The sequence below is a fragment of the Patagioenas fasciata genome, chromosome 18, assembly GCF_037038585.1.
Source record: "Patagioenas fasciata isolate bPatFas1 chromosome 18, bPatFas1.hap1, whole genome shotgun sequence".
Taxonomy (NCBI): domain Eukaryota; kingdom Metazoa; phylum Chordata; class Aves; order Columbiformes; family Columbidae; genus Patagioenas; species Patagioenas fasciata.
The window spans coordinates 4,407,474-4,431,684 of NC_092537.1; the positions used below are offsets into that span (position 1 = coordinate 4,407,474).

Here is a 24,211-nt window from a genome sequence, read left to right on the forward strand (position 1 = left end):
AACCATTCCCTCAAACAACAGCAGAGGGAAGCAGATAGCAGCAGCAGATGCCTGCATGAACAGCAGCCACATCAGCTGGGGGTGGGGAAACCAACAGAACTGAGTGGAGAAGCCTCTTCCCTCCCCAAAGGGCCCAGGCAGGGGCAGAAAGCACAAGTCTGCAGCCTGAAGACTGGCTTAGCATTTCTGTTTTTCCTGGAGGTGTTGGGATTAAAATTCCTTTGATTTTTATTTATTTAATTTTAAAAAAACATTATTTCAGTGCCAATTCAAAAATTTCTGTGAATATTAGAGGTAGGGAAGGGAAGAGAGAACACCCATGGTATTCTGTCTCCTGGTTTTCTGGTCTGCTCTTACGTTGTTTTTTTTTTTTTTTAAAGGAACTGAGGAAAAGCCCCACTGAGACGACAACAAAAGCTCTGTTGTGTTGGAGGAAATGAAGGCCTATAACTTGGATGAAATGTGTTCAGGGAGATGCAGCATGCTGAAAAATCCAACGACAGCTGAGTGACAAGAACACCCTGGTGCCTCAGGCACAGTCTTTAGTTGGTTAGGAATGCATGTTCAGCTACAGCACTGGTCACATTGTGCCTCACGATGCCCATCACCAGGCACACACAGCAAGCAGCTTGATTCTGAACCCTTTACCAGGAAAACACTGCTGTGTGAGTTTGTTTCTAGATGGGGATTAAAACTTGATTTCTTTTTCTTGCATTGCTTTCTAATGCAGGAGTTTAAACAGTAAGGGGAAGCCAGACACAGTTTCTGTTTGCCATAAACTCAGAGTTGTAACATGATTTAGCAACAGTCATTTATTAGAGATAGTGGTTCCTATATAGAGCAAAACTCCTTTAGTTTGTTATCCTGTCTCCTAGGCAGAAGCAACAGTCCATCCACATCTGGCCTTGGAGACACACTAAAAAACCATCAACTGGACAAAATCCCAGATCCTTCATCACAGATTTCTCCTACACCTCGCCACTCAGATGGGAAATAAAATACCAGGACCACAGTACCTGTATTTGTGTTTTCTTGGGCTTCTTCTTCTGTCTTTGCTATTGTGGTAGTAGGGACATGCATAACCCTGGCGACAGAGACGGGGCGGTTTCTTACATTGCTCTGTCTTGTAATTGCCCAACACATACGTTGTATCTGCAAAAAAAGCAAACAGTTACTGGGAGATGGCCACGACCTGCATTTATTGTACAGAAGCTTGACAGGGGCGTGTACTTCACAACCACCAGACTTGCCGGCCCCCAGAGACCCTAAGTGACACTCACCTTGCCACCTGGGCTCCTCACTGAGTATTTTCTCGATCATAGCATGGCTAGCAGCGACTGCAGACTGACCCTCTATGCCACCTTCTGATGTCGTCTGACCATTCTGCAAAGCCTCCATCGCCTGAAGCTCCCTTCATGGACAGAGTTAAATGAACATACAGACTGAGCAGATGAAGAGACAGATAAATGTGTATAAAAACTGACATACAGGAATGCAGTAACAATTCCTGAGTGGGTGTATTTCATTCATATATTTTTTCTTAGAATGTCTCCGGTCGAACAACAACTATAATACATGTTCTCCATTCCCTCCAAACTTCAAACCACAGCACAACTAGTTTAAAGTGTGCTCCCTTCCCCCATTTTTAGTATCCTACCTGAATATTTTGTAGATTTGCCTTATTAGGAAGAGATACATCATCATCATTCTAACCCTAAGCATTTCACACTGAAGGAGCACTGTCCTTCAATAAGAGTCTAGAAATTACCCTTTTCTTACAGAGCCCCAGCCTCTACTAACCTGATGTCATACACTGGAGAGCGTAGGTCATGGGGCCCATGAGCAAACGCACAGTGGACGCCGTTCTTTGTGCAGTTTCCCTTGGAGTCTGTCTCATGAATGCAGATTCCAGTTTTGTAGTAGCGCAAGTGATATCTCCTCTCTGTGTCTCCAGTAGTTCTATGCAAGAAGGGACACCTGAGGTACAGAAGGAGGGGAAGAACAGCCCAAGTTTAGTCACACAGGTGATGAACTCAACACTACCAGAAGATACATTGCCAATACAGGATGCTGCAGTTGACAACACCTTTGCTAACTCTGCCCCTTCTCTGATGCTTCGCTTTCAAATGCTACACAGGACCCCTAAAACTGTCACCACACAGTATGTAATGGTTTCCCTCCCAAAGAGACAATGGGATTATTAAACCAGCAGCAGCTTATTATTCCAGTCTAGTGACTGTCAGGGATCTGGAAAAGAGCAAGGACATTGTCAAGGCATTCTGATATACTAGCTATGATTGAAGGGACATCACATGGCACATACCATTTCCTCAGCAGCCCATCTAGACTTTGTGCTGTTACTGTTTCCTGCTGATGTGCTCCTACAGGGCTGCAACAGTCTATCTATAGCCAGACGCATCCTTTATGCAGACCACAGGACAAGAAAGGAGAATTACAATACTACCATTTTAACTGATTGTTTGTTTCCCCTCTTAGGCAGAAAAAGAACAATCTACACTGAGAAAATTAAAAACAAAACAAAAACAAACACCGAACCACACACAAAAAAACCCAAAACACCACAACTAGATGGAATAGGTAAAGTTTAGATATTGCAGCATCAAGCTAAAACTACAAATCAGCAAAGAGTTCCAAGATGGCAACAGTTTTCATTCACTGAGTTCAAGCCAAATATGAACAAGTGATCCTGAAGCCAAAGCCCCCAAATATCCTGTTTCCAGTCCCTTCTAGTTCTCTTCTAACAAGGAAGAAAGTATTGAAATCAAGGCTGAGATTATTCCGTTCTGCCATAGTCAAAAGATCTTTACTTAATCAGGTAAAAAAAAATTACCGTTTTCTTGATAAATAGCATTTTTCTGTGTGTTTATCGTGGCACCATGAAAGGGAATTGAGATTCCATCTTTCTACAGCAACTCTATAAAACACTCCCTATATTTGACCACAGTTTGGCTACACTATTTATTCTTCCATATCTGTCACGTGGCTGAAGTTCTATTACTGGATTAACCCTCTAATTGCTGGAGTCTGCCACATGCACAGCAGAAACACTTGCAACTCTGCTCCAGTTAAACTTACCACAATCAAGGGGAGAGAAGACCCAATGAAACACACTCACTTCTTCATGTTGCCTTATTCTGGGTACCTGTCATTTCCCTACTGGCTTCTTAAAAGTTCAGGAAGACAAAACAAACTGGAAAGCAACTATTATGATTTAATAAGCTGGGGACAGATAATTCAGGGGGAAGACAAAGCTCCCCCTGTTTCTTCCATCTGTGAAAATCTAAGCTACCGTGCTAGTGAGCAACAGGTATCAGCAAGCTGGTTTTGCTGAAGATGCCACGGTTCATGAGGACATTGAACGATGCAAGAGCTGAATTCCCATCTAAGTCACCCTTAGTATCATGTCAGCAGCAGGCTGGGAGCACTCGGGTTGCTATTACAGTTTTTACATCTGTTCTCACGTTACGTATGTCACAAAGCTGCTTTACTGTTGACTTGCCTCATCTCTACAAGAACTGGCTGGAATCATCACCTGGACTGATCCCAAAAGCCTAATGCCTGAAAAGCAGGGTGCAGTCTTTACTCACTCATCTCCTTCTGGGCAGATTCCTGTGGTCTCGTCATACTTGGTACAGTAAATGTCAGGGCTGTAGTTAAATGTACCATCCCGGCGGCGGATAGATCTGCGACGACGCTGATTGACAAAGTGCCAGTGGAAGCAAGTGTAGGGCCGGTGCTGAGTGCACTTGTGCTGCACGAACAGAGGGCACTGCTCCGTGCGGAACTCCTTCAGGTACCTGCAGGCAGAAATCCAACAGCGGATTAGGACCAGGCTGCAGGGCAGAGGCAATATCTAATCACCCTGCAGAGTGCAGGCCAAACCGAGCTGCATCCGTCACAGAGATGCCTGCTGTACTTCCCACACCCTGCCCTGCTTTTCCTCTCAAAAATGGAGGCTGGAAGCTGCTGCTTGTCTGTAATGGGAAGATAAAAGTTACCAGGCCAGTTAACGCAAATGTGAATGCTAATGGTAGCTGAAAACACCTTCTATGGCGCCTTTTGTATCATTTTGAAGAAGCTTTTCATGAGCTTAGAAAATAGAAGTCTTAAGCACCTTTCTATCTCTAAATCTGAGATCTATCTAGGCAAAAGGAGGTTTCCTTCCTGGAAGACAGACATTCAGTTTAAAAAACAAAACAAACACAAATAAAATACACTTCCTTGTAGCTATGTTTAAAGCTTCAAGTTACTGAGATAAAAAGACATTTTAAAATACTTTCTTCCATGCCTTGTCCTCCTGGTTTAACTCGGTTTCTCCTTCAGCACGCGGTTGACTATGAAAATAAGATTAATCAATCTCTCTCTTGCAATCTCGTGAATTCAGGACTCAGTCTTGAAAAGTGGGATAACTATCCTCAACTCCTACATGTTTATGTTGCTTTATTTCTAATATGGAATTCTCTGAAAGTATGTGTTATTCCGAGAACTAAAGAAGTCACAAGCTTTTATTTGTGACACTAATAACAGTCTCTAAACCCAGATTGTAGAGGATTACAAAATCATTTAGATCAACATAATGATCTGACTGTGATCTGTGTGTAGGTGCTTACAAAATCCACACTGCCCGAAACCCACTAGCTGCCCTGTATTTATAGGGACCATATCAACAGCTCGAGTAACTCAGACCTAAATTGGGGGTTCGGTCTCAGAGGCACCTCCAGGACGACCACAGGTGGCCCAGAGCAAGCAGACGTGGGGGAACTGCATCCCACAACACATCACATTCTGCTATCGAACATTTAGAGGTCAGTCTAAACAGCAAATAACAAAATTTGTCGGTCAAAATAAAAACACTGGTATTCTGCTGAAAGCAACAGGATGATATAACAGATATGGACTAATTCCGAGCTGCATATATATGCCAAGGCAAGAAAACAGAGCACGGGAATTTGTCAAGTATTCATTCCCATATCAGACAATCTTTCTATCATGTTTCTAAATAAATGGAAAGACATCTGATGCCCAGAGATGCATTTACAGATAACATCATCATGCCAGATTCATCGTGAAAGGAACGACAGTAAATAAAGTTTGCTTTTCTCTTTAACCCTGGCTGAAGAGAAAGCCTCGGGAAAACACGTAAATTCAACCAAAGTGTGTTATTTGTTTGCTATGAAAAGAGAATATCACTGGCAAGGACTTTACATTGGATTTTGCAAGCATGAAAGGAAAAAAGCTCTTCGTCCTCTTCAGCCTCTAAATATGTGAGACTTGCAGGTTCCACTGCTTTGGATCAGCAACTGCCCAGGGCTGCAGAGTCTCTGCAGCGGCTGTGAGCCCTTTACAACCCAAACCCACCTGTCCACTGCAACCCAGCCTGGCTGGAACAGGATCTGCATCGGGGCCCAAGAGAAAACTGAGCCAGTGTGCAGAAACAGGTCTGTTTGGGGTAGGTGAGGGCTACAAACATCACTTTGTTCCTTTTCGCTTTTAAAAAGCCGACTCCACTTCTATGGAGATCCTTACTCCAACCACAGCAGCAATTCATCTGAAAACTGAATGCTGTAACAAAATTAATCCATGCTTGAAAAGCCTTCTAAGCTGTGGGACCAAGTGGAGTTGTAAAAAGTGGAATTCCACAGATTATTTTATCTTATCAGCTCGCTAAAAAGACTGGGAACAAAAGTGACTGCAACAACATTCATGTCAGAAAGTGAATTAAGTAAACTTAAGCAGCATGATACTGAAGACTGCCGTCCAGAGATCATACGCAGTCACCAACCAGTCCCTTCCACCAATACATCTCCACGTACACCTTAGAGACACGAGGTTTGCGTTACTCCCATTTTACATACGGAGAAACTGCAAAACAGCTGAGTACATGTTCTGGTCAGTATCATACAGCAACCAGAGTCAGCAACAGAAACCAAGAGCATTTAAACTCCATTTTCACTGAAGTGAGTCCTGGGGTTAATTTGAAGAACAGCATCCTGAACCTCTTCAATGCTCTGAAAACTAAGGGGAGATACCAGGCCTGCACAACCTCAGTATGAAGCCGAGCACTCCAGACTTGTAGTGATAAGCATGTATGAACTGTTACAAACCCTAAAATTTAACAACTGTGTGATCAACCAAACTGAACTGCTTCCCTTTAGGAGGAGAGTTTAAAAATGTACACACCGACTAAGGGGCTTGGTCTCTGGAGTATCAATTGTTGCTGAAGAACATGTGAAAATTAATTGCATTCCATGATTGGCTAAACTCCCTGGAGAAACATTTATTATAATGTAAATGAGAGATAATTACATAAGTAAATGGTTCACCTGAAAAGTGTTTAACACCTAACTTGCTTCATCAGAAACTCATTCTTTAATGCTGTCTATTAAATAACTGATCTCTTACTCTAATTTCGAAGCCAATCCTGCAAACAGGTATCGCTGAGCTCCATATCTCTGCAACAGATCCAACAGAGAAGGAGTTGTCGCGGTAACTCAGTCATTTCAAGCCTTTCAATCACTGCTCTGGGGTTTTCTTTTTTTTCAAGCCACTGCAACATTTTACATCACCCTCCTCCATAATAGCCTAAATGGTAAATTGCCTTATAGACCTTTATTTTCTTGATCCATGAAGTGAGTTTTGGCTCCTGTGGGAGAACACTGATCACTCAACCAGCCACTCTGTATTAAAATATAGGAAAGACATCTAAACCACGTGTGTTTTGGGAACATGGAAAGGATATACAGACCATAGCACCACAATGTGATGGCTCACAAAGCAGAAAGCTATTAATATTTCAGTAACCTCTCTGCAAAGGCTCTAAACAGAAACACAGAAAACACTGTCATGACAGATTCTTCTGGTATCGATGGTCTCTATGAATTTTCTCCCCGAACAGCTGAGAAAAGGAGTTTTTGAATGAGCCTTGAAACTGAAAACACGTTGATAACTGGTACACATTTCACAGGGTGTCAGCCAAGCACTGTGTCTGTACAGGAAGGGGAAATCCAGCAATGATAACTTGCATTTCTCAAGTCTTCTCTAGAGATTTCAGGAAACTCTACAGCCCCCACGTGAGGAGCAGAAGAATTATTACCCATTTTATCTAAGAGGTACTTCCATATTTATATTTTTAAACAAACGAACAAAAACGTGAAACTCATCACACCTGTGTCGGTCTACTTTACATGCAACTTCTTCTGTATGTGTGCAAATGTCATATTTTCAAACCCATATAATTTTTAAAAACTAGAAAGCATGTAGCATGGTCATCTTCTGATGCTACATCAACACCCGAATTCCTGGAGGAAATGTTACCATTTATGAGTCCTACTAAACAACGACAAATGCAATTCTAAACAAACAGGACAAGACAGGCCAGAACAATGAAGATCAAAGTCCCCAGGCTGAACTGAACTTGCTGCCGAACAGGATGGATGCCACTGGAAATGAAAGCTGCTTTTGCTGGGAAGACAAGAGGTTCTTAGACTGGCTTTGGGAACCCCCACAGACCAACAGGAGATGCAGTGGTGTAGCATTGGGGCTTTTTCTAATACACTGCAATTCCACTTCCTCGGGGGTGGGATGTGGGAAGGGGCAGTAATTAACTCTCTGTGAGAATTTACACTGGGGGAGAACTGCTAAGTGTCTTTAATTGCCAGTAGCAACTGGACTTTCCAGTGCGAGGCAGCAAGTGTTGAGATCTGCAGCCAGTAATTGCAGCTGGTTCCCCCTCTGCCCTGAAGGAAAAGAGCAACTTGCTCTGGGACCTGCAGGAAGAGATGTATGGGGTGGGGAGGAAAGAAAAAACGTTGTACTTCCAAATACCACCACAAAAAAACCCCAAACAAAAACAACAACAAACTCTAACCTGGAAGCTTCGTTTTTAAACTCAACAATAGCAGCCTTGTCCTAGTGACATTCATTGCCTGTTGCAGAGATCTCTTGCTTTGCTGCAGCTTTGCTGGTTTGGCTCTGCTGGCAGCCGGCGCGCTCAAGCGGCTCCGTCCGGGAGGATACCTGCGTCCGAACCGCATTCCAGGCCTGCGAGCTTCCTGCCAACCTTGACATAAGTTACACATGCAGCAGCGTGAGCTCAAATTAGGAAAATGCGCTGGCAATGCATGAAGACAGCTGAGCTCTGAATTCCTCATTCAAAGCCTTACCCACAGCTCCTTGAAACCACTGGAAGGTGCACACTGATGCTGAGAGAGAAGTGTCTGCTTTGTAAGAGGGACCAGGAAGACTGGTGGGAGAGCCAATACTGAGGAGCATGGAAACTGAAGGATTAAAACCAACTCCTCCAAGTCCTTGTTGCTCCCATAATGCAAAGTCGGGCCCTTCTTTGCTTCCAACACTCCCTGTGGTATCTGAAATACCTACACGGGCCCCAAGATGAGCTCCTCTCCTTTGCAGCCCTCCTTACTCTTCCCAGTCAATCTGCTTTCTGCCAAAATTCCTTTTGGGCCCCAAAAGAGCGCGAAGGCTCATAAACAGGATCTGGACCTTCTCCAGCAGTACAACACCAGGGAGAAAGCCATTAGATAATTGTTTGGCTAACCCAGACTAAGACACTGTCTGTAAATGTAGGCCAGTAGTGAGATCTAACATCACCGTCATCTGCATTTCGCATACATGTGGGTGTGCGTTTACACCCATGAAACTATGCTACAGCACCTTTAGTGACTGGTACCAGAGCTGTTTATCTGGTGTTAGACCAGTGTAAATTACGGGCATTTTTTACCCAAGTGAGTAGGTCCACGCTCACAGTACTGGCCGCTGTCAGAGGGGTCCAAGAAACTAAGCCAGAGAAGGTAGTCCAGGTCACGCTCAAACAGCACAGGCTCTGGTCGCTTCTGTAAAGTCCAGCCTGGTGTGGACACTTCACTTTATTATTAGCACTAATATTGGGAACTACTAGTTCAGGGCTGTATAAAGATTCTTAGTACTAGCCACTGTCCAAAAGAGCACACAGAAGCAAATCTATCCAATATATCCACTGGTTGGTTGTGTGGGTGCTTTTTTGTTTTGTTTTGCTTTTTAAACCAAGGCTTAAGTTCCTGATAAGATTTCAGATATCAGAAAGAAAATGCTTTTCTGCCAGTACAATTCATTTTAGCCCCGTCTGCTGTCTCTCAGCAGAGGATCGCACTGGCAAAGATATGATTTCATCAGCGCAAAAGCACATGGGAATACTGGGGACATTTGCTGGCACTTTTGTATCAGTCACGTCCTGCTGTTTCAGACAGGACCGCAGGAGGCTGTAGACGTCTTTGTATAGTTTCAGGTGGTCCCTGTTCACCTCACTTGTAGAAAAACACCCTTCCCGAATATTGTAGCCTGAATGACAGAGGTCAGTGCTCTCAGCTGCTCATCAGCTTTCCTTTGCTGGAAGTTCCTATTGGCACCAATCTGTCCAGACAGCAGGCTGGAGAAAGTTTTCCTAATTCAGTTTAGGCAAAAAAATTAAATATTTTATTTTAAATCACCAGCTTAGCTTTAAAGTTCAAATTAGTGGTTTGAGCTACCACAGATAAAATGATCTGAAGTAAACCAGGGTGTGCTTACCCAACAGACTGACTGCAAAGCAGACAGCATTGCGAAACCCAGGAGAAAACATCTAACCGTAGATATAGATGTTTCTAACTCAATAACGCTTATCTATTGAAAATACTTCCAAAACTGCTGTTTTCTTCTGAAGCTCAAAGAGCCACCCCAACACAAGAGGAAAAGAGCTGCCCATATTTAATCAGCGCTCTACATTCATTTCACCCTCATAAAATTTTATTGCAAAAGATGATATCAGACACACTTTAAGTAAGAAACCCACGACTCAATTATTTTCTTTTACTGAACTATGGTATTCCAGTTGAAATGAGTCAGTGGTGCATGACAGAATCTACTCTACTCCAACGGGATACTCAATAAAAATTCTTCTAATGCACCTTGCATTTAACATATCATTACTGATAGAGAAAACCTGTGATATGCAGCTCTGACACTGCTCAGGAATTTTTGCTCTTAGGGCAAAGAAGGTATTCCAGAGTAAGATGAAAAAAAAAGGGAATGTAAAGAATAGTGTCATTCCAAAATAATCAGTCCAGAATAGATATTCTAGAACAGCTATTCAATTTCTCTGCACTGATAATTCCCTATAACACCCTTGCACATCTCTTGGCAAATCACCAGGGCTACTAGAACGCTTGGCTTTTTAAGGCTTGGCTTTTTAAGGAATCCCTCGGTGCAGCGAGGAGATCAGCAGGTTGCCTACCTTGGGGCTTTTATTCCTTCCAGTCACCACAGAGTCCAAACCTTTTCGCAGAGAGGGTTTGATATCAGCATTCCTACAGTGTCTTACAAAATGCTGCCATTTCAATGCAAAACAAGATTCCTGACAGGGAAAGCAGCCTTCGACTCTCAAGATTTCTTGGGATTTGGGAGGAAAAAGAAAAAAAGTGAAACAATTGAACTTCATGGGAGTTGTAATTTGTTGTTCCCAGGGGTGGGCACAAAGCAATCAAATCCCTCAGTGACAGCTGCAGACTACCAGCAGCCTGGTTTATACCCCGCCTAAACCTCAGCAAGGAGACGATCAGCATCCTTCTAATAGAGCAGTAGAGAGGACAAGTCTGTTGCAATAAACCATTTTTACTCACTGGCAGATGTAATCTGATATTGAAACAGAGCCTCACGGCTGAGTATCAATCACAAACACCTTCAGCAGCAATCTTGAAGGTCTTCATCATGATATCAGGGAAAGTTCTGATCGGGTTTTACCAGTAATTTTCATCAGTTACTGTGGCTCATCACTACTGGATATTTCTCCATTTTCCATATTTAATGGTATTTTTCTAAATAAATTCACAGACCTGACCAAACCCTAAAGCTTCACACCAAGGTTTTTGCATATGCCATGTGTCACTTGACACAAAATACAAACATCTCTCTCTTGGACATCTCAAGAATGAGCAGCCTATTTGCCTTTGCATACCCTCAACAGCCAGGTGCCGTTTGGTAAACCTTGAAAAGATTAAAAAGCGTTTAAACCTCAAAGAAAAAATATATGGATCACTTTATAAAAACAAAAGGCTGACTGTGGGGAAGGAGAAAAGGATGAGGAAAAAGTTTCAGTAAGCTCACATCTGTCAGGAAGATAGACTTCACATGCCTCAGTGTTTTCTTTATCACCTAAATAAATTGAACCATCAACTGGAAAAAGGTCACACAGCAGACAGCACTGTGTGATTTTAAAGCTGTTAGATTTCCACTTCTCCATTAGAGCTTGACAATAATGTCAGTCTAAGGGCAAATAAAGAAAGTGAGAGTTGGAGAGACTTAGTACAGATGCATGGAGCCGGGCTTGTTTGCTTGTGGAGGTTTGTTCTTTTTTAAGTGATCAAAAAGATGACAGCTCACACCCATAGCCCATGGTGGGCTTACTGGATCCCCCACTTTTCACTACAGAAATAGGTAGGCAGCACTCACAAGTTTTCCTTTTTCTAGGCATCTGATCAATTTCGCAGGTAGAGCTGGATTCTTCCAAATCAACGCTAAAGGATGCGTACTTTAGAAGCTAAAACACAAACTGCTAGATTACAGAAAAACAAGGATAACACATTAACAAGTACAATAGTCATATTCAACAGTAACCTGATCGCTACCGTAACTCTATTTTTAGATTAAAGAGCAGATCATGAGCTGGACAACAATGCAAGTAATTCAACTCAACCGTGAGCAAAGAACTATACACTACACATACTTTATAGCTAAGAACTTTAACTGAGTGACTCCAAAAGTCCGTACTAAAAATAACACGTGTTGGCAACTACCAGAAACAATCAGCACATTTTTCAATGAAAAGAAAAATGTCAGACACAAACAGTTGTGTCTTGTCTACACGGTAAAACCAAGGAAAACCAGAGCAAATCCAGCCTGGAGCCAGCCCAGCACAGGAGACGGCCTTGTACCAGTTTCAGGCAAAACAGTGTTTGCTTTCCACAGTTATAGCAAAAATGGCTTTGAGATAAATACCATGTTGTAATTAAGTGGCTCACCAACGCTCTGTCTTGACAAGCGGAAAAATTAAATAATAATAATAATAATAATAATAATAATAATAATAATAAATGAGGCTTTCAACCCCGTGTTAACTCCATAAAACGAACATTTATCACATTTATGAACAGGCAAGACAGAAGCTGCGCTGCCTTACAGCTGCATTACAGTCTGCAGGTGTTGGGAAGGAGCAGCTTGTTCAGCCCTCCCTGGAGCCGTGCATCCCTTCAGCTTGGCGGACACTGAGTTGTGCCATTCAAACCCCATGAATAAAACAATTCGAGTCATTTTGTTGGCAATGCACTCTCTTTAAAAAGCGTAAACTTGTTGCACCAGCGGGCCACGGAATGTATAAGACCTAGTCATACCAATAAAATCCTTTTTAAAAAACCAAACATTTGTTTACATAGAGCTTTCACCTTTTTAATTAACACGATCAAAGCATGGGCATATGCAAACATTTAACTGCACTACATTTCAGAGACGGTTCCTTAAAAGCCATTCAGCAAGATCCAGAACTCTGCATAAAGTCCTGAGTTTACATTTCCTTGAGTCTGACCTCTTTTCTCCCAAATTAGTTGGCCATGAATATGTATTACTTGACATGACCTCAAAATTAACTAAGCATTTAGTTTGTATAATGTTTCAAATACACAGCCTATTTTTTTTTCCAAGTTTAAATGTCATATTTTCAATTTGACGCTGCTAGTTTATGTAAACACCATGGCTGCGCCTACGGCAAACCTACCTCCCTATGTCAAACATGGATCACCCCCAACCGAGACAACCCCCAGCACTCTGTGGCTTGGTTTCTGCTCCACAAACTATTGAGTTGCCATTAATCCTTCCCCACAGCACCTGTGTAAGTGCTGAGTCTATGAAAACAGGATCATATTAAAATAATTATTTTTTAATAACATGTGGGTTGAGCCTAACTGTTTCAGTGAAAATACAAGAGCTGACTGCATCCAGACAGCTGTACACTGTTGAAGGTTTATACCCAATTTTATTGTCAGCACGATATATCAACATGTGCTTAAATATGAGCAGCTAAATATTTTATTACTAATTACTCTGCAAAAACATCCATCCACAGAGGTGGCTGATATGATCACTTATTCAGCTCATATCCAGATAATCATTCTGTATTTTCTATTAGCTGGATGAGATAGATGATGCTGCTTTACCCAAGCATTAATGTCTCCAGCCTCAGACACAGGGAGAGTCTGCAGCAAGGCCGAGTTCAAATGGAGTTAACACGCTTCAGGTTTGCTGCATTAGACAACAGTGAATCAAGGTCTGAATAATCAACTGGTATCCTCTGCTGTAAAAATTAAAGTCCCAAGAGTTTTTCCACGTTGTACTTCTACCAATTCAGTCACTAACAAAGCCTACCAGGGCTAGCAACTGGAGAAACACCAGTGAAGGCAGGGAACTGGGCTGGGCTGTTTTAAAACTTGTGTTACTCACCCTCCTAGTTCCCTAAAACAAAACATCCCACATGCAAGAATTCATAAAGGCTAATTCAGAGCAATATTATTTCCATACAAGCCATTACATAGCTCAGGGTTTCAGTGACAGATTTTTATGAGCATTTTTAGGCAGTTAGCCTTCAACATCTTGTCTCACAAGAGGTGCTTCAGAAATGGAGCACGGTTCCCTTCTTCCTCCTGACCACGCCAAGAGCCCCCACGATTTAACGAACAGCTCGTAGATCAGTTGCAGCCCCATACTCACAGCAGTCTGAAGACAGTACATGAACTGTTTGAAGGGCTGTACTTACGCTGGACCAAAACCAGAAAACCAAAACTCCACAAGAAATGACTGATCTATAGTGCTCTCATCCAGACCAACTCACATTTGAAAATGAAACGGCATCTGCTTCTTCTCAGGTTAAATGCCAACCAGATTTGCAGCAGCCCTTTTGGAAAGGTTTACATCTGTGAACAGACTTTTTCTGTTGTGAGTTTGAAACAAAACATGGTGATTATCTAACAAGCATGAACCTGCACCCCGTAACACATGTGCCAGCACAAAGATAAAAGCCAACTATTCCTGGCTGATTTTGAAGAATCGATGTTAGCCGTTCAATCGATTTTCTTTTCCGTTCGGCATTCAAATCAGACTTCATCTGCGTCTGCTACAGCCGCGGACTCTTTCGACACTCCGTAAGGCAGGCACACCTCGGAATGAAAATCCTACGCTCACAGACAGATGGACAGACTGGTCCAAAGAACACCATTGTATGACCCCACGCCAGGCAAGTTGACATCAAGATGTTTTCCAGCTCTCCACAAAGGGGAAAGCAGTCAAACCCCAGGCTGTGCCCCAGCTTCTCGTTTTCCACTTTGACTAATCAATACATGAATAAATCTGGTGGCACTTTTAAGATATTTATAACGTGCAAACAATATTTGTTGTTGTTGTTGCTGGAAAGCTGCGCAATTGCCCTGAGGCATCTGCTGTTTTTATTTCTGCTATGATGGTAATATTCAAGTGCTATTAATGAAAGTTCACAGTCTATTGAAAATTAGAGGAGAAAAATCACCTCTGAGCACATTGCTTTTGAACCGACAGCTTCTTTTTGAACTGTGGTGATGTGCTGAAGATGAAGGCTAACAAGTAAAACAATATTGACTTTAATTAATTCAGATTTTTGCAGATATTCATCAGGTATAGTTTCAAGAAACTCTTTCCATATGTGCACGACTGCTTATTAATCTAAAGAAATTCTAGACATCCAATGATAAAAAGGAATCCAGTCATAATTTCTTAACTGTAATTAACAGTGTCATCGTTCTTAATAGGCCAGTAAGCTCTAGTGAAATGTATTTGTGATTTCTGACCAACAGATAGCTAGGGATGGCCTAAGATTTTTCTTGTCTGACCATGAACTTGGTATAAGCTTCTCTTCTGTCAGTGTTCTGACAACTATATTCAATTAAATGTCTCTGATTATTAATAAGAGATAAGAATCAGGCCAGTATCAAGCATTTCAGTGAGCTGGCACCTTTATTGCCATCATTGCACTTTAACTCTTAAATACTTCTTTCATGGAAAACCTCAAACTTTTCTCGTGACAATAACCTTCTAAACCTGAATGAACACTATGGCAAGGTGAGGGTGTCTGAGTCAGAAGACAACCTGCAACAAAGCTGAGAAGAAATTGTTGGTATTCATCTTAAGGGAACATTCATTCCAACTGATATTTCGAATGTCAAACTGGTATCAACTGCATCAAGCACCGATCAAAATACACAAAACAGAGATTGCTGCGAAAATTATCACAAGCATCTAAATTGGTTGTCATCACTAGGTGGAGTTTGAGAAAGTACAAACCTTTAGCATCTCCCTATGTACCCTTCTGGAGAGGTTTTGTATTTTTGATTGCCCTGATAACAAAAGACAAACTATCTCTCAATATTAAGTAGCGAAAAAAGGGAGCTAAGAAATTGCACTTGCTCTGCAGCCTGCTGGCACATTACCATTCATTAATTTCAATGCCAGGGCAGCTGCTGGCTGGCTCTGTGCAAGCACAGGGCATCACTTCCAGCAACAACTTTGTACCTGATTTGCAAGTGATGTGATGAATGTTATATAAAGTTTATAGAATATATAAAGTCTTTACAAGATCCAAACCTCTGTGACTGTCTCCCTCTTGCAGTTCACTATTTCACCAAAATCTAGTTGAAGGAGTTTTTAAGGAGGAAACTGACACAACATTGAAAAATGCAGTGACAATTAGACCAAAAAAAAGAATCTTAGAAACAGTTTAGATGCAGGTGATTCTGTCAGACAAGTAACTTCTCACCATCAGCCCTGTCTCTTGGGCTTTCAAAAAGGTTTCAAAAGCAAAAGAAGTTGAAAGAAGGAACAAAACACCACCTCAGCCTTCTCTGAAAATGAACATCGCTCTTATGGTCCTGAAAAGCAGGTTCTCATGAAGCCCAACAAAGCAATTTAAGACATTATTGTTCCAGCTCTTTATTTCTCTCCTCTCTCAAAAATTACAGCTTCTTGTAACAGGGTTCACAGAAAGGAACGTGTGCCTGCTCTCTGGCTGCCCCAGTTCACAGCCTGGTATATTAATACAGTTTACCAGTGACGGTCAGCTCATGCTAATATGCTGCACAATAAGCATGATTAACTGATGTACTGACACATTCCCTCCTGCCACGCTGTGACAGGGGCAGTGACATCCAGCAAACAGCCAGGCAGAAATGCTGTCATGCTCTGCAGGAAGATTTTCCAGAGGACATCGGTCAGACCCTTTGTAACAAGAAGGCTGCACATTTCAGCCACTCACAGAAGTTACAAAAACCTTATTCTGGTGGAACGATCGAATGAAAATAAAATACTGAATTCCAACAGATATTGCCTTAAAGACAAACAATATGAAAAATGTGAGACAACACATAAACCCACCAAATGGGAAAAATTTATCTAGTGGGAAACTCCAAGCTCTGAGGTTTTCTAAAGGAATTATTAATATTCATTTTGCCTCCCATGCCACAACAAAAATCCTATATGCTAATGTAAGCAATGTATAAGCATTAATGTAATACTTTTTTTAATTAAATCAAAAATTTGAAAGAACCATTTTCCAAGTTGGAACAATCCTGCACGACTGAATCACTCTCGTCTTTCACAGTTTTGTTTTTTTGAAATACCAAGTTTAGCCAGACCAAAACTGATTCTGAAAACATCAAAGCAGCACATGAAGCTTTTCACTCTACAGAATATTTACATGTCACCTATTCAGCGCTAACCTGTATGTGAATTCCCTGCCACTTTTGATATCAAACAATACTCACGCATTACATGTAAACGTAACAAGCAAACCACAGCCCTGGTCCCCTGTCAGCCCAAGGGAGAAACATGGTCTGGCCCCAACACATGTGTTAATCAGCAGGACAGCACAAAGCTTGGACCCCAGCGCCCCCAGCTCAAGCTTCAGGCTTTCACTCCTCATCCTCTGAAGAACCAGAAAAATCTGGAGCGTTATTTCCCAGCATATGTATTCGGTGGTAAGCACATACCGTGAATGCAGCCCTTCCTGTTCACACTCCAGTGCTTTATATTTCCAACTTCCTGTAACTATTCACACTTCCTAATAACAGTTTGTGGTGGACTTGTATTCTGTGAAGTTCACACAGACTTCAAAAACAGCAACAATAACCAGCTTATACTTGCCCCATGAGCTGACGTTTGCAGGTAAAGATGTAGTAGACTGCCGGTAAGTCCCTGGTTTAGAAGTATTGACTTACTCTGTGCTTTCTTAACTAGCTCCAACTTTATCACCAAATCTGAAACCTAAGAATGCGAGGGTTTTTTTTTTTTGGTTTTGTTTTCCGGGGTGTTTGTGGGATTTTCTGTTTGTTTTCTTTGGGTTTTGTTGTTGTTTTTGTTTAAACACCAGGGCTAGTTTCTATTTTTGTATAAGTCCATATCAGCTTATTGATCTAAGGGTTGTCACCAGTAAAACCAAAGCAAAATTAGGGCAACAGTTTGTTATTTTAAGAGTTATGATGGTTTAAAAAGAACACAAAAGGTTTCTAAAAACAATTTCAAAAGCCCAAAAACATTAGTTAGGTTGTGAACACCACCAGATTCAAGCACAACAAAAGCATAATCTAACAGAGTAAGCAGATAAATGCTAAGGGTCCCAGAAGAGCAAGCCACTTACAAAAAAACCCCAAACCTTCCAACCAACCAACAAAACCACCTCTGAAAACATGTTAGCTACACATCTGGTTTTTGGTTTTATTTCCACAGACAGTCAGTCTGCACATTTGAGTTCAGACGTGCTGTGTTTGCCTGGCCAGTGATAAGACACTGTCCACTGATAAGGAGATAAGGATTACTCCCTGCTACCACAAATGCTTCAAGGTGCGTTTTTGTGCGCCATTGGTTTTGAGTAAGAATTTAAACATAAGATTTTGAGATAAATAAGGCTGCGCATGTGAGTTCTCCATTCAAATCTAAGCCCACCTATGATCTTGCTATTTTTATTTCTTCTTCACCCACATTTCCATCACTGTCCTAATCCGAGTTCCTATTTAAGGCTGAGAAACCACCGGACAAGGCACTACTGAAAAACACGCAACTACAAAAATGCCTTTGATTTGAGCTGTAACTAAAGGATTGCATCAACCTGATTTTCATCCCCACTTAAAATGTCCTTCACTCAAGTGCACCAGTCCTTTCTCCTCCACATGGCTGGCATCGAAATGGTTGCAGGATAAAGCTTGGGCAACCGCAAGCCAGCAGTCACTAAACATGATAGCACGACCAACCGTGTGGATGCAGTTCTAGCAATACATAAAGGGTGCTAATCCTTCAGGAATTTCCCACAATTCCTCCCCTTGTGCAAAAGGAAAGACAAGTTTTTTGTCTTTTATGCTGCAAAGGCATAACTGCGAAGCTTCTCTTGCAGTGGCACAAAGGAGGACAGGATAGGCTCCCAGGCATCTCGGTCCAGAACACCAGTGAGGGCACAGCCTGTGGGGACATGGAAACCTGAAGTTTATTTACAGGATGGCTGCTTGTAATTAAGCTGGGCACACTCAAGAATTCCTCTGAGTAGTGATGATCTGGGTTATGCCCAAATCTGTGTCCCAAAGAGTTTATGCCCTAAATCAGAATATTTTCAACACTGCTTTCGAGCGTGTGTTTTGAATAGACTAGAATGAAGGCACTCTTTGTTTTTGTATTAAATAGGTTAATTTATCTTCACCCGAACGTTTGGTTTCCTGCAGAGTTATTAAACTGTCTGGCTTCCAGGTGAATGCACAGCGAACAAAGGACTGCTCCACTTTCACTTATCTAAATTCTGCCAGATCAATACACACCCCAGCAGAGGATACAATCTTTACAATTCACAATTAAAGAGCCCAGCCTGACTGAAAACCAATGAAGTCGGCAACAGCCGAATGTACAGACCGTACCAAAACAAAACTACACCAGAGCACTTGGTATCTACAACTCCACGTGACTGATCGCTTGCTTTCGGTTTCTTTGAACTCACCCTCTATCCAAATGCACAGATAACACATTAAAGACAGAGATGACATACACAAAAATAACCATGCCAGCTAAGAAACGGTGCAAAGTCAACACGTAGTTGAGGTTTGACAGAGCGTAGCCAAACCAAATCCACTTTCCAGCACGAGCAATGGGCTCACCCCTGCACAGCACATCACCCAAAGCAGATCAAAGCCACGCAGGTACCCCAAAAGCGAGCCCGCCTCCCCCCTTGTCCACCGACCTCGTCCTGCCCTGGGAGCTGTGGGATCCCATGGAACAGCCACAAGCAGAGATCTCCAATCCAGCAACCCCCAGAGAACACGGCAGCAGTTGTTGAGCATTTTGTTACTCACTCGAATTCTACAAACGGAATACAGGATCCCCAGATGAGAAACATACCATTCATAATTAAATAGTAAAATCTGGCGCACACCAGAATGACTCTGTTTCCAGGAGTATGTGGCTGCATGCTACAACTGCTACTGAGGACACAGTCAAAGGGGTTTTTTAGGCTCTTCATCCACTTGCAACTTCCTAACAAGATCTAAAACTGTAGTTCAAAGTACCTAAAAATCTCATGCAAATACTACTAAGAGTTTAGAAATCAACACTAATATGGAAATTGGAACGTTTCCTAACAAACACAACCAAAACTTTCCAAGAGAGAGATCCCCAGCACCAGATTGTCTGTCCCCAGGGAACTGCAAAGTATGCAGATAATTAAGCTTACTTGAGTTTACAACTCGCAACCTTCATGTCATTTTATGGAAACAAACAATATTTAAGGAGGGAAAAAAGGAAGAAAACATTTACATTTTGACAACATACAACTTGCTCACATGCAGGACCACCAAATAAGTTCCCATATGTTATCAGAAGGAGGTTTACAGTATGATATGACCTAGTGTACAAATCCAAGACTTTCAAAGTATGGCTCCCATCCCGCTGTCAGCATCCTGCAGCCCCCAAACCCATGCTTCACTTAGAGTTATTCAGCTCCTCTGCAACTGTTTTCACTGAAGTATTTTTAGCATCCATCTGAAAATGCATGTTTTGCTCTCTGGAAAGCAGCTAATTGCACCATCACCTTTATTCCAGACCATCCCATTTTCCTCCCCTGTCCTTTTCAGCTTCTGGGTTCCCAGTCTTCCTTCTCCTCCCATTTCTTAAACTCTTCCTTCCACTGTTTCTTTCCTAATCTTTGATATCCTTGTTTCCATGGTCATGCTTAGCCATGGCAGCACCTTCGTCTTCCTCTGCCTAGTGCAGTGACAATCTCTCTGCTTCATTTGCTTGTCACCTGGGATTTTCTCCATCTCACTTTTAACCCATTGCTTCTCTGTCATTCTCCAACTCCCCCTGCACCCTCTTTAACCACTACAGCAACAGTCCCAGCAGACTCCTCCATTCCACTTGCTCCTATAAACTGGTCAAACTTCAACTGTAGACATCACCAGAAATAAAGTAACCCATGAGGTTCAGCTCCCTGAAGATCACAAGATGGACATAGAACCTATAAACTCTCGCTCTGCCATTGACTCGCAATTCTGAACAGCCTGAAGAAAGACGACATGAAATAGCCTGTGATCCCTGCAGCAGGCACAGGGTTTTTAGGGATCTGTGTCTCCATATTTCTGTGGCTCTTTTTATTCTGTGTGAACGCAGAGAAGCCCATCGCTAACTTTATGAAACGCAGACTAAAAGAATACAGACGGCGCTGTGAACCTGGCCTTCTCATTGTGGGTGGGGGTATCAACACAAGCGAGAGATACGGGTAATTTGTATGACTTTTTTGTATGCGGACAACACCCTAAAATGATAAGGACAGACAGTTCGGCGCACGTATTCTGTTCACAAAGAGCAGTCCAATTTTTTTTTTTTCTTTTAAGGAAGACAGGGAACATTTGACCTATTACCACCCATTACACATCCATCGTTTGCCCATCCTCACAAAGACACCGCTTACTCTCGATCCACCCCGTTATCCCAATTGCAAAAGGAGAACTGAGCATCAGCACCACAACTTCCAACCCAGACAGCTTATCACAGGCCAAGCTCAGGCAGAACAAGCTCCAGGAGGTCACAGATCCTTGGGACAACACATTTTTTGCTTGGGGAAGACACATTCCTGGAACAAGCCTCGACTGAGGCACCGTCTCCAGCAATGGAAGCCACGCACACTAACCACGCTGCGAATCGCACCCGAGCCATCTCAGCAAAGGCGGGAACAGGACAAGCACTTATCGTTTTCATGTAACATTTCCTGTCGGGGATAGTTTGCACACACTTGTGTAAAACATTCCCATATCTGGCCTGCAGGCACCTTCTCAGAGACACCTTCCCTGAGCGCAGAGGTGCAGGCTGACAGGGATTCGGCCCTTGGGGAACACCAGGCAGCGTAGGGCACGTCCCCTCACAACGCCCTCCTCCACAGGTGCCTGGGGAGAGCCCGGGCCCCCTCAGCGGGTGACTGAGCGGGGTGACAGCCCCGGGAAGCAGCACACGAGGACCCCGACACGTGCCACTCCCACACCTGAGGTGACACACAGGCAGGCAGGGGCACACACGCGGACCCCCGCCATGGGGACAGGGCAGCAGAACACAGTGATGGCCGCCAGCCGGCCGCCCCCTCGCCGGGGCCGGAGCTGCGATGGCGGCCGAGCCACCACAGGGGCCGGACCCCCCCACGCACCACGGCCGGCGCGACCCGCGGGGAAGCCGCTCACGCCCCGCCCCCCTTCCTTCCCCCCCCCCCGCAGGCGGGACCCGCCGGCCCGCGCCGGCCGGGGCCGGTTCCAGCCGGTTCTGCGCGGGCGGGCGGCGGGTCTCCGTGCGCGCGTGCCGCACGCTGCCCGCTGACGTCAGGCGCGTGTTGGCGCGCGGGCGGGCGGCGGCGGGGAAGCTCTCGCTACGTACGTGTAGTGCTGCGGCTTCTCGGGCTGCGCCTGCAGCGCGCTGGCGGCGCTCGCCGGCCCGGCCGCGGCGGGGCCGCTCGCCACCGGGCCCTTGGACATGCCTCCTGCCTTCCGCTCCCGCCGCCGCCGCTACCGCCGAGGAGACCTTTATTATTCACTCTGCGCGGTCCGCACGGAGGGCGCCGCGCGCAGGCGCCGCCGCCGCCATTGCCGCCCCGGTGCGCGGGGCGGGGTGGGACTTGTAGTCCCGCCGCGCGCGCGCGCTCCGCCAACCCGGGACGCGGCGGGCGGCGGCTTCCGGCCGGCGGGAACTACAACTCCCAGAGGCGCCTCGCGGCGGCGCGGCCCGCGCTTCCTGCCGCGCGGGGGGCGACGGGACTTGTAGTGAGGGGGGAGCGGCGCGCCAGAGCGCCCCCCGGCGGCGGGGCGGGAGTGCGCCCGCTGCGAAGCGCCACGGTCGGGACCTGCTCTGAGGAACGGCCCGAGTTTGTGGACCCCACCGAGCCCCGGGGACAGCACGAACCCTCCAGGCAGGCAGGGAAGCGCGTGGGGGAGGCTGGGCCAGGAGGCCTGTGAGCAGATGGGGAGTTATTTGTGGCAGGCAGCCTGACTTCCTTCCTCCCCCGCCTCCCCTCCTCCTCAGGGGCTGGACGCGGGAGCGCGACGTCCCAGCCAAAGGGTTATTTTAGTGTTGGCACCTCTCGTCGCTCCACGGCCTTCCCCACCCACTGACAGCGCCGTCCAGGAAGCGCCTGGGAACAGCACTGCAGTGCTGGGGAGGAGGAAGGAAGAGAAGGAAGATGAGAAAGGCCAAGGGAGACACATGGAGAACCTACCTCCAAGTAGGTGACACCAAAGGCCCCTGGATGCTGGATCACCAGAGGATGGCATGGGCTCCCTGTCCTTCCCCAGGAGAAATTCCCCCCCCCAGAAGAAGCCACGTCCAAGGAAGCGACTCAATTCCCAAGCAAAGAGCTTCCTCCGTAAATTAACTTCTCTCCCAGGGGAGGAAATGAGATGTGCTTCTTTTAATAGGACTTTGATCTCTTGGGCTCCACACAGAACCACTTCCCTCGCTGGGATCCTCCAGCTGTGTGGTAAAGGGCAGCAAGGATTTATAAGGCAAACACCTTTAACTGCCAGCACGCACAGGGCAAATGATGTTAATAATAAACTTTGGGGTCTGGTCTGTGTGCTGTCTGTGCAGCTGTTTTGGGGAGCAAAATAACTTTTTAAATGAGAATTTACATTGATTCAGGCTTTTACTAGGGTAATTTAATAGCTTATTCCCTTGCATTTGGAGGAGTAAGTCACAGGATATCAATACCTCCTTATTCACCTAACAACCCTCCACAGGAGGCTGGAGTACTGTAATTATGCAGCTCTTGGTCAAGTAGGACAACTTTTCACAAGTCAGTACATGTGGAGGCACTTCAGTTAATGTCTACATACACACACCTACATCCCCAATGCAAAATCACCATCACCAATGAACCTGCACAAAAAACCTCTTCAGTTATTGACGAATCTCACCAAAAACACCATGAACGTGCGCTTCATACACAGGGATTTGGAAATCACAGACTCAAATCCTTGTTCGCTGATGTTTAACTGACAATCTGGTACTGACGCTGTTTCCTCTTCCAGTTCTGTTTCAGTCGGGACAACTCACCACATGCTCTGCCAAGCAACAGAGAAATGTTTCGGACACACGTGTGCCCAGGGTGCATTTACTTCCATCTTTGCGCAGGTCCTCATTAACATGTGCTCATTTGCTCTCTCCATACTTGGCGTGTGCGCGATTCCCTCTGCCCGTTTCATCCCAGAGGACGCACGGCTTTTCTGCAGTCTTAAAGAGAACAAAAATTGAAAAGTATCTCCAAAATTTGAAGTGCAAGTAGCCACCACTACAAAGCCATGGGACAAGCTCTTGATTTTTGGTAACAAACATGACACATTGCTCTCCTGGCATTAGTGATGGTGGAGTATACTCTTAAATATAACAAATGTAAAGTATAGGCTGTAATCATTAGAACAGGTTTCTAGATTTCTTCTTCCTAAGTGTAAGCAACTTGGATTGAAGGGGGAATTCTTTACTTCAGGTTATCCAAAGCACATACAACCAAATGATTGTTTACCTACACCTCCCAAGTCATTCCACTGACATGCAGCTTTGTGCCTCAAAAAAATAATCAACA

General features: G+C 44.2%; 1 protein-coding gene across 5 annotated transcripts in view; it reads right to left on the minus strand.

Annotated features, from left to right (window-relative positions):
• UNK (unk zinc finger) overlaps positions 1 to 22,236 on the minus strand; it is a 45,360-nt gene extending 23,124 nt beyond the window's left edge. For 3 of the 5 annotated variants that reach the window (XM_065852301.2, XM_065852299.2, XM_065852297.2), the window contains exons 1-5: positions 22,015 to 22,236; positions 3,609 to 3,818; positions 1,801 to 1,977; positions 1,281 to 1,411; positions 1,017 to 1,152 (exon numbers count right to left, since the gene is read on the minus strand). In XM_065852301.2, the coding sequence (XP_065708373.1) occupies positions 1,017 to 1,152; positions 1,281 to 1,411; positions 1,801 to 1,977; positions 3,609 to 3,818; positions 22,015 to 22,112 (752 nt within the window). In that variant the 5' untranslated portion in view covers positions 22,113 to 22,236. The remainder of the gene's footprint in view (positions 1 to 1,016; positions 1,153 to 1,280; positions 1,412 to 1,800; positions 1,978 to 3,608; positions 3,819 to 22,014) is intronic. The other 2 variants (XM_071816731.1, XM_065852298.2) reach the window with 1 other exon arrangement.
• Between the last annotated feature and the right edge of the window lie 1,975 nt (positions 22,237 to 24,211).